At 40.5% G+C, this 10,687-nt stretch overlaps 1 protein-coding gene across 1 annotated transcript; it reads left to right on the forward strand.

Moving 5' to 3' along the window:
- Positions 1–1,374: 1,374 nt before the first annotated feature.
- On the forward strand, positions 1,375–10,299 carry LOC131253468 (patellin-6). Its single transcript, XM_058254464.1, has 4 exons — positions 1,375–2,403; positions 3,514–3,638; positions 6,223–6,364; positions 9,806–10,299. The coding sequence occupies exons 1-4, from the start codon at positions 1,666–1,668 to the stop codon at positions 10,061–10,063; spliced, it is 1,263 nt and encodes a 420-aa protein (XP_058110447.1). The 5' UTR covers positions 1,375–1,665; the 3' UTR covers positions 10,064–10,299.
- Positions 10,300–10,687: the final 388 nt, after the last annotated feature.

Raw genomic sequence — 10,687 nt, forward strand, 5'->3', positions numbered from 1 at the left:
TGATTCAAAACTTCTGTGGCCCCACGAATATTTCAACTGTGGAAGTTCAATTTTCAAGTTTTCGGCCTACTTGAGCATTGGATGCCGTTCATTTTTTCCGTAATGTCTTAAAATGAACTCAAAAAACGGATGGACGGGGTGGATTTCTCACAAACATCATATTGGGCCGCACCTGGGTTCCCAGTGCAGGAACGAAATCCGCGTTCGTGCGGACCAATGCACCCGAAGTATTAAAACCGTGCGGTGCGTAGTACGCAGCACTTGCGCCGCTGTCACGTGACGGCCCATTATCATCGGCTCCTACGTAAAACCATCGGCGCGGCTTCACGGTCAGTCTCTCACTCCTGGCTATTAGCGGAGCTACCAAAACCAACACGCGTGTACAAATTAGCTAATGCACACGCCACTACATGTGCCAGTAGAAATAACAATTGAAAAATCCAAGCCATCCATCAGAATAATACCACTATATAGATTCGTATTTTAACTTTTTAGGTGGTCTACGTTTTTCTAAATACATTTACGGTTATGAAAAATCCATCCGAAGGTACGTCTGCCAACTTCTAATGTCATGGAGCACATAGTCAATGTACGCCATTAGCTTGGTCCATTAACATCTAAACCGTGAGTTACACCTGATGGATGGTCTGGATATTTCAGATCTTTTTAAAGCTTGCATATGTGGTGGCGTGTGCATTAGATGACTTCTCAACACGCGTGTGGGCTTACCAAAACGTATTACTGTAATTAACTGAGGGAGTGGACGCACTGCTTCTGGAAGCATGGGAATTTTCGTGCTCTTAGATTAGATATCGTATAAGAAGCACATGTATATGATAATCCAAATCGTATATCATGTGGGATCCTTCTATGATTGGGTATCAGAAGGAAATTTGGTTGATTGAACTATTTTATCCATATGATAAGTGGATATATTTTCATTGAATAAGAACCGTTGCTTATTTATGTCTTTTAGTGTTTATATTTTCTACCAATGAAATATCTATATTATATTATTTTTGGACCGATTAACAAAGGATGGGGGAAATAGGAAATGGACGGTTTTGATCTCGATCATATGTGCCACGTTAGGAGAAATGACAGGGAGGCAGGAAAAAGCCGTGAGTCGAGAGGAAGTGAATCCGTTCACACCAACGGTAATCACATCACGGCTACGATTTACACGTTATAATCCCCGCAATTCCCTGCTCCCACTCTGCATTCCCTCTCCCTCTCCCTCTCCCTCTCCCCATTTCCTCAAGTCCAATCTGGTCTCTCTTCCTCATATCTCTCCCATTAACTCACCTGGGTTGAAAAAACACCCTCTGTTGATTTTCCTCGCGTATCTCATCTGGGTCTCTCTCGCATTTTCCTAGCAAATATCATCTGGGTTATTCTCAAAACACTTCCATTCTCTTTCATTCCCATTTTGCTCACATATTCCATTTGGATCTCTCTCTCTCTCTCTCTCTCTCTCTCTCTCTCATTTTCCTTACAAATACCATTTGGGTTTGTCTCAGGACACTTCCATTTTGCTCACATTTCCCATCTGGGTTTTGTTTCCAAACACTTCACTCTCCCTCACTTCCATTTTGCTCACATTTCCCATCTGGGTTGTCTCCAAACACTCCTCTCTCTCTATCTATCTCTACATCAATATCTCCAATGGAAGCTCCATCTCCCATCCCTCTTCCAAAACCCACCCCACCCCAACAAAACCCCCCTTCCTCCCCCAAACCCTACAAGAAGAGCTTATTCTCTTCCCTCATCGAAGCCGCTACTCTCCGTTCCCCATCCTTCAAAGAAGACTCCTACTTCATCTCCAACCTCAAATCCTCCGAACGCAAGTCCCTCCAAGACCTCAAATCCAAGCTCCCCACCTCACTCGACCCTTCCTCCTCTTCCATATGGGGCATTTCACTCCTCTCTACCGACGACGATCGCACCGATGTCGTCCTCCTCAAATTCCTTCGTGCCCGCGATTTCCGAGTCTCTGACGCCCTTTCCATGCTCCTCAAATGCCTTGCTTGGCGCAAGGACTTCGGCGCTGATACCGTTCTCGATGAGGACCTCGGCTTCAAGGAGCTGGAGGGGGTGGTAGCCTACATGCACGCGCACGATAGAGAGGGGCATCCAGTCTGCTACAATGCCTATGGAGTATTCAAGGACAAGGAGATGTATGAGAGGATATTTGGAGATGAGGAGAAGCTGAAGAGGTTCCTGAGGTGGAGAGTTCAGGTGCTTGAAAGGGGTGTAAATGTCTTGCAATTCAAGCCAGGGGGAGTGAATTCCATCATACAGGTTACTGATTTGAAGGACATGCCTAAGAGAGAGCTGAGGGTTGCTTCCAATCAGATACTCTCCCTCTTTCAGGATAATTATCCAGAGATGGTGGCTAGGAAGGTAATTTTTTTGGGGTTGCTGGTGTTTGTTTTGGAAAATGGAATTTTTTTTTAATTTAATTTAATTTTTTTAAAAGGTTTTTAATTTTGTAAAAATGTGAGGTTTTAAGGTCTTTTCTTGGGGAATGTCTTCTGGTTTTTTAATTTTTAGGTAATTTCTAAAATTGTGTTTTTTCTGCTTTCTGAGGGTTTTTGTAAAAAAATGAGTTTTTGAGGGTTGTTTTGGGGAATAGCACGTGGTTCTCTAATTTTTTGGGGTTATTTTCGAAATTGTTTTTTTAAAAAAAAAAAAAAATTGTTTTTGTATTGTGGGTTTCGAGTTTTTTGTAAAAATTGTGAGGTTCTGAGGGTTATTTTGGGGAATGGCACGCGGGGTTTCTGACCTTTTGAATTTGGGTCTCTTTATTTTATTGGTCTTTTTTGTTAAGAATGGGGTTCTGTTTGGTGAGATTTTGAGGGTGTTTTTATAAAATCTCTAGGCTTTTATTTATTTATTTTGGTACGATGTTTAAGGGTATTTTTGTCATGGTTTGCCTATTGATTTTTGAAATGGGTTTTGAGGGTAGTTTTGGAAACAAAGTATGAGTTATGTTTTCTTTTGTATTTCTGTTTTCTATCTTTTCAAGTTTTTTATTTTTTATTTTTTAATATTCTTTTTGGCTTTTTAACTTTTCAAGGGTGTTTTTGTTTTTGTTTTATAAATATATTTGAGAGGGTAGTTTCGGATTCAATTTGTATGCTTTTCTATTATTTTTTGGAAAGAACATGTTTTTAGTTGTTTCTTTATGCAACTAAAATGGAGTTTTGGAGGATAGGTTTTGAAGGATGCCCTTCCCACACAAGGGTAATTTGGTCAAACTTTTATTATTGTAAAATGGCCTGATTAACATTTCTTTTGAATTTTTCCTGTTGTTTGGAAGGTAATTGACATTTCTACCCCTAAAATACACTTTCCCTCCGTTTCAAAATAACCAAATTACCCTGCAAGATGGAAATAAACATTCCTTTTCAACCATTGCTTTTGGCGAGGTATCATTTACATGCGTAATTTAGTGGTACTTTGGAGGGTACTTTTGGAAATTGAAGTTATTTTTTTTTAATCTATGGGCAGGTATTTATAAACGTGCCTTGGTATTTTAGCATGCTGTATTCCATGTTCAGTCCGTTCCTGACACAACGGACGAAGAGCAAGTTCGTGATCGCAAAAGAAGGAAACGTTGCCGAGACTCTTTACAAGTATGTCCCTTTTTTCAGACCTAATTACCAAAATGCCATTTCTTTAAAAAAAAAATTGGAGAGCACCTCGTCCATTTAATCGATGGGCCCCGCCATGTCGTTCACGTGGCACTCACCAGACATTCCACACCTACTTATGTACCCGTCAGACGACTAATCCATCGCCACTTTTTATGCGATCTAGGCCGTCCATCTGGTACACTGCTACATTTTCACTTCCGAACCGAAAAATCACGATGATCGAATATTCAATAGGTCAGACCATTTCAAACAGTTGGGATGGAGCGTTCACCGTTAGTTTTGGATCTCTCTCGTCAGGATGAAAAGATTACCTAAAAAATCCCAGTATTTGATTACTCAGGTGGGCCATACGACTAGATTTTGGAGGATAGACCAAACAATGTGTGGTCTACCTGATGGACGGGTTGGATTTACCGCACGTTGATTCATTCATGTACCTACGGGATGTATGCAAGCGATTTGCCGTCTGACTGAGGGAGCCGGTGTGGCCCACCAGATGTGTGGATGGATCATGATTTTCGAGATAGGTGGTCTTCACGGTCGTGGCCACTGTTAGCATGGCTCGGATGTCATGCACCAGTTACGTGGCGGGAAAGATGGACTGTGGGTGATCAGTTATCTTTGTTTTTATTTTTTGTCATACGCGCAGGACCACAGTTCGTGGTATCGTGCCGTCTCTTTCACGTGCATGCCACAGCGTATGAAATCGATACCATGAAAATGACAGGCCCCACTGCGAAGATCATACCCTTATATTGAAAATCAGGCTATTCCTTTAGGTGGGCCACACCCGTATATGGAGTTGGACCGTCGGTGATCCATTGATTCAAAGGGTGTGGGCTATCTGCTGATGAGACCAAACAATAACAGTCAGCCTTTGAATGTGGGTCCTCTTCCAATTATCCGAACCGTTTATACGACGGTCCTCATTTTGTACGGCGCAGTTCGATTTATTTCAACCATTGATGGATTTTTCAAGGTGAACATGAATGGTCACCGTTTCCTTTCGATAATCAAACGGATGACAGTATTTAATCCGTGACTTTTTTCGGGCATCCCCTATCCAAGTGGGACCCGGTCAAATAAACAGTTTTCGCCGTTGAAAAAAAACACAAATGCAACGGCCAGAGCTGAGACGTATCTTATTTTCAATTCGTCAGGATGTAAGTTGGGCTATAACCTCAGGAACTTTTGTCCTGCCATGCCTTTTATTGTGGTTCTGGTTCAACCGGTTGGACCGTAATTTATGCGTCCACCCATCAAATAACTTCCAACATTTGTATTGTGTAGCCACATCCCAACCGTCCAATAGATTTTACCACATCAGGGCAAGGGTCAGCCACATCCACTTACCGAGTGGACCACACCTTTTCTGTTGGTCACCAATGGCTAATGTATGGTATAGTCCAAAGTAATGAGTGGTTGTAGACGATTTTACAATGGCTAATCTATGGTATAGTCCAAAGTAATGAGTGGTTGTAGACGATTTTACACTTGGAAATCCTCACGGTAGGGCCGACCTATTGGAATTGGATGGGTTGGATGTAGCACAAGCACCATAGATTTAAGTTTTTCACTTGGTAGACTGTAAATTGTGGTTCAACTAGTTGGACTTGCAGCCTTTTCCTTTTTTATTATTTGGCGTCTTTTTATTGTAAAATTAATAGAAATTTGACCCTTTTTAAGCTATAATTGTTTTTATTAAGGCGAAGCTGCACCTTATTACCGTGCAGATGAGTTGTACGGGACACTGGTGGGTCGAATAGGTTGATCTGGACACCAGCCAATGGCTGGTGGACGGTGCTATGTGGGTCCGACCATGATGTATGTGTTTCATCCATGCCATCCATCTGTTTTTACAGATAATTTTACAGAATGAATCCAAAAATGAGGTATAACCAAATCTCAATTGGACCACATTACAGGAAACAGTGCTGAATGAGGGTCAACCAGTAAAAAGATTTTGGAGGCCATAAAAGTTTTGGATCAAGCTGATATTTGTTTTTCATCCATGCCATCCATCTGTTTTTACAGATAATTTTACAGAATGAATCCAAAAATGAGGTATAACCAAATCTCAATTGGACCACATTACAGGAAACAGTGCTGAATGAGGGTCAACCAGTAAAAAGATTTTGGAGGCCATAAAAGTTTTGGATCAAGCTGATATTTGTTTTTTTCTCTTCATCTAGGCCTGTATGACCTAATCAACAGATTGGATGCCAAATAAACAGTATAGTGGGCCATAGGAGGATTTCAATGGTTGATATCCAATAACTATTGTTTTCATGTGGTGTGGTCCACCTGAGATTTATGATCCTCTCATTTTTGGAATCAAGCAATAAAATGATCTGTAAAAATGGATGAACAGAAAGGTGGGGCCCACAGAGCACCGACCACCAGCCACGAAGCTGGTGTCAGGGGGAGTAGCCAATCGGTTTCGGTTCAGATCGATTGATGGGACTGTCCAAGTGACTAAATGCAGATAGGAGCACTCGTAGTAATCAATTCCTATTAAATTCCTTTGTTAGAAAATCTGAACTGAGATATTCCGTACACTCAGGTTTATAAGGCCAGAGGACGTGCCGGTTCAGTACGGCGGTCTGAGCAGACCGGATGACATGCAAGCCGGTCCACCTAAGCCGGCTTCCGAGTTCACAGTCAAAGGAGGGGAGAAAGTAAACCTTGAAATCGACGGGATTGAGGTACATCGCATTCACCTTTTTTCTTTTTGTCTTTTTCCATTTCAATTTATCTTTTACTTTTCTCACGCTTTGCTTTCCCTCTTTTTCTTATTTTCGAATTCAAGTTGTCTTTTGCTTTTTGGCCCTTTCTTTTCTCTAAATATATTCTCCTGATAAATTAAGCAAATGATGTTATCGTGATGATATTATTCCAGTTTTCAAAATATCGGCAGTTTTCAGTCTCGTGATTTTATCTTCCAAACATCACGAGGGTTTCAATGGTGGGCGTTGTTTCATGCAGTGTGGCCCAGTTGGGTATTGGAATGGTTTTATTTTTATGTTGTGTCCTAACATGAGCTGGTGAAACTGATGGATGGAGTGGATGTTGCACTGTGGTCTCAGTGGGCCCATAGAACTTTTGGTTAATCCTATCCATCAATTCAGATCCCCCACTGAATTTTTGCTCGTTCATCACTTCATAGCTAGAGGGACAGGATTAGCCAATACATGTGTTTTTTTAAAGATGTTTTCCATTCAAATTAGGGGGAACCAGATGGGCAGTCCTGATTCATAGATCACCCTAGCAGGCCCCCCACTGGTACTACATAGAGATGGCTATGTGTTGTTCCCATTTTCAATCTAGTATTGTTGCTATGAATTATTTGTTATCAGAAGTCTTAAATTTGTTTCTTATCAGATGTTTTATTCCCATTTTCAATCTAGTATTGTCGATATGAATTATTTGTTATCGGATGTCTTAAATTTGTCTGTAACGGGTTAGTCGTTGGCATCGACAGACCACTCAATCCCATCGACAGCCCATTTGATCTTATCGAGAAAGTTCCGATTTAGTCCCTTTGCTTGATGGACTGTTTTTGGGTTCAAATCGATATGATCGAAGGTGGTTTCGATCCCATCGATAGAAGTGTGCGGTTTTGCAGAATTGCAGGAAATGTTTCCTATTCTAGACCTAATTGTGGGATTAGGGTAATGCCAAGGTTAACCTAAGTTAGTGTAAGGAGGGCTATATGTTTATGAGGTCTTGGGGAAAGGGAAAATGAGGGTTTTTGAATTATTGCAAGTGATTAAATCTCTTGTTCTTTTGCTTTCATAGTGATTCGCTGTCACTTTGTGTTGTGGTTTTTCTCCGAAAGGGTTTTTCCATATAAAATCGTGTGCGCTTTGTGATTGCTTGTTTATGTTTACTTAATCTCGTGTGATCCAAACTAGGAATTTGCTTCTGCAGATTCCCAACATTATCAAGACTAGCTTAACGGGCCCTACAGACCTAGCTGACCGACCTAGATAGCTCTTATGGATTATTGATCAGATGATTTTAACCATTGGATTGGTGGCTTGTGATTGGACAGTTTCTTTCAATGGGTGAAAATCCATTGACTAGTGTCAATGTGGTCCTTTGTTCATTGCCACCCACTTCTGATTAGGAGTTGGGAAGATTCCTCCATCCAGTATTTCACTGGAGATTGATTTAGTGGCCCACATTACTCAGGTGCTTCGGCAATACAAACATGGGCAACTGGCCTAGATGCTAGAACTGAAAACTATGAACAAGGCCGACCAAACAGACAGGCCTGACCATTTCAAAATCAGTTCCAAGACAACCTAATGGGCCGGACCTTAGGTACATAATCAACGTGAGGTACATAATCAACCTTTAGAGTTTGGTGCCCATGGATCCTCTAGATTTATACACTGAGACTCAGTGTATGTGCATGGATGACCACATCCTGGACGTGGGCCATGTTGATCAAAATCTTCATCAGTTGGATGTTCCTTACCACCTGGTTAAGGATTAGCCGTTGGATGGAGGTCTACAACAAGCCCTTGGATCAAACAGAATCATTTGTCTAGTCATCGTCGAGTTGTGGTATTTTGAGTGCCTAGAATTTCTGACCACATGTGATCCAATTCTATGGTAGAGATGGTTTATACACTTTAGATCTGGTATGAGTGCCTCGAATTTTGACCACATGTGATCCAATTCTACGGTAGAGATGGTTTATACACTTTAGATCTGGTATATGCTATCATTCTTCCACTACATGTCATTATTATCATTTAGAAGGCATTGGGTCTCTAATTATTTTGTTGATTTACATTGCCATAATCATCCTTCACTTCAATCTGACAGCACTTGTTGGTAACCAGAGCTGTTGAGTCCACCATCACCAAACTCTACAACTTTTTTCCTTTTTCCTTTTTAAAGTTGTTGATTAGCATGTTAGCAATCATGGACCACCCCATGCGCAGATGATGATGAGGAATGTTTGCTCCATTGAGGGTCTTCATTAGGTGGGGCCACTGATGAATGTGCATCAGCCCAAAGAACTAGCGAGCACAGTCATCAGGTGGGCCACTTAGTGGACAATTGGTAATGAGACGTGTGGATCACCTATGTTTCTTGATTTTTAGGGTAAACTTCCGTCGATGATGAACATGTTCGCGTCACATATCTTCTGAAATTGGTATTTATTGATAAACGGTACGATTGGATTAGCCGATATCTGATGAATGGACCCCCTGAATTTTTAGTGAGTGTCGTCGCTACACTCGTGTGGGCTTAGCAATTGGTTTGTCAACTGACCTTCCACTCTGATACCAAGTCAAATAACCAATTGCTTTTAAAAGCTTGAGCCATTAGAGGATGGTGTATCAATGTATATCAAGGGCCTCTAATTTATACTTATGCAACAATTCTCATCAAACCTTTCTTATTTCCCTTACAAATAAAGTTTTTTTTTTTTTTCAAATAACTATCAAAATAATAGGGTATTTGTAATGTTAAAAAAATGGTTATTTGCAAATACCCACAAAAATAATACATTTGCAATAACCACATCTAGTTATTGCAAATACCCACTTTTCATTAGAAAAGCTGTTTATTTTGAAATAAAAAAATGATGAAACTAACCCTCCTAAAAACTAGCCCTCTTTCTGCAACTTGAAAAAAAAAAAAAAAAACATTAAATGGTGTGTGGTGGCATAGTTCTGTGGGATGTCCCATATTGATGCAGATTGTGTGCATTATATTCACACCATCCATCCATTTTGCGAGATAACTTTAGGTCATGAGCCAAAAATTGAGGCAAATCCAAAGCTCAAGTGGACAACACCACAGAAAGCAATGGGAACAAAGAGGCCCACCATGATGATGTTTATTTGCCATCCTATGGCCTAAACTGATCTCGCAAAATGGATGAACTGTGTGGATATAACACATATATCATGATGGGGCCCACAACTTTTGCCATGACAACACACCACTGCACAATTCATGTCTGTCCCATATGGAGTAGAATTAAAGGGTTTTTGTTCTTCCCATGGAGTAGAATTTTGTGGTATGTTGCATGCGAGCATTTTCATCCTTTTCTAAACGATGCTAATCGGGAAAAAAAAAAAATGAAAAAACAAAAAAATGATCATGTAATATTGTCTGTTCAGGGGGGAGCAACCATAACATGGGACATAGTAGTAGGTGGCTGGGACTTGGACTACAGTGCGGAATTTGTGCCAGCCGCTGAAGGAAGCTACACGATCGCAATTGAAAAAACACGCCGGATCGCTCCAAATGAAGAGCCAGTCCACAATTCCTACACATCCAAGGAAGCTGGAAAAATGGTGCTCTCCATCGACAACACTGCCTCTAGGAGAAGAAAGGTCGCTGCATACCGGTATTTCGTGCGTAAACAATCCACCTAAAATGCCCGTTTCATCGTAAGTGTTCGTTTTAATTAAATTGGACCCTAATCATCCTATCATATATAAATATAAGTATGTATAAAAAGAAGAATTTTTTTCTCTATTATAGAGAAAAAAAGGTTTATATAATCTCTAGAGAGGTATTATGATAGAGTTCTTTTTATCTGTTTGTTGGTTGTTTTGTGAAAAATCAGGTGTAATAAACCAAGGGTAGGATATGTCTTTTTAATTTTTTATTTTCTGGTCTAGTGCTTTAATTTTTGGTCTTTTGATATATAAATCCCTGCCTTTTGGCCTATACCCAAAGGTACATGGTCTAAATGTTTAGGTGTCTCACCCAAGATGGTGTGGTCCTTGCTGTCGTGCCCTCCTTGATGTCTGTATTCTACATCCACACCGTCCATCTATTTTGCCAGTTCATTTTAGGGCATGAACTAAAAAATGAAACAGATACAAATCTCAGGTGGACCATACTATAGGAAACAGTGGTGATTAAACACCTCACCATTAAAAAACTTCCTAGGGCTCACCGTAATGTTTATTTGTCACCTGTCGGGAAGGTCACACAAACCCGGATTAAAAGAAAAAAAAAACAAATAACAACTTGATCCAAAACTTTTGTGG

This window comes from Magnolia sinica, chromosome 8 (genome assembly GCF_029962835.1).
Source record: "Magnolia sinica isolate HGM2019 chromosome 8, MsV1, whole genome shotgun sequence".
Classification (NCBI taxonomy): Eukaryota; Viridiplantae; Streptophyta; class Magnoliopsida; order Magnoliales; family Magnoliaceae; genus Magnolia; species Magnolia sinica.

Bases quoted from the DNA above. Each gene is read 5' to 3' on its own strand.
- LOC131253468 (XM_058254464.1), top strand. From the start codon at position 1,666: ATGGAAGCTCCATCTCCCATCCCTCTTCCAAAACCCACCCCACCCCAA. The intron at 2,404-3,513 runs GTAATTTTTTTG...ATCTATGGGCAG, and splicing joins CAGAGATGGTGGCTAGGAAG to GTATTTATAAACGTGCCTTG. The intron at 3,639-6,222 runs GTATGTCCCTTT...CCGTACACTCAG, and splicing joins GTTGCCGAGACTCTTTACAA to GTTTATAAGGCCAGAGGACG.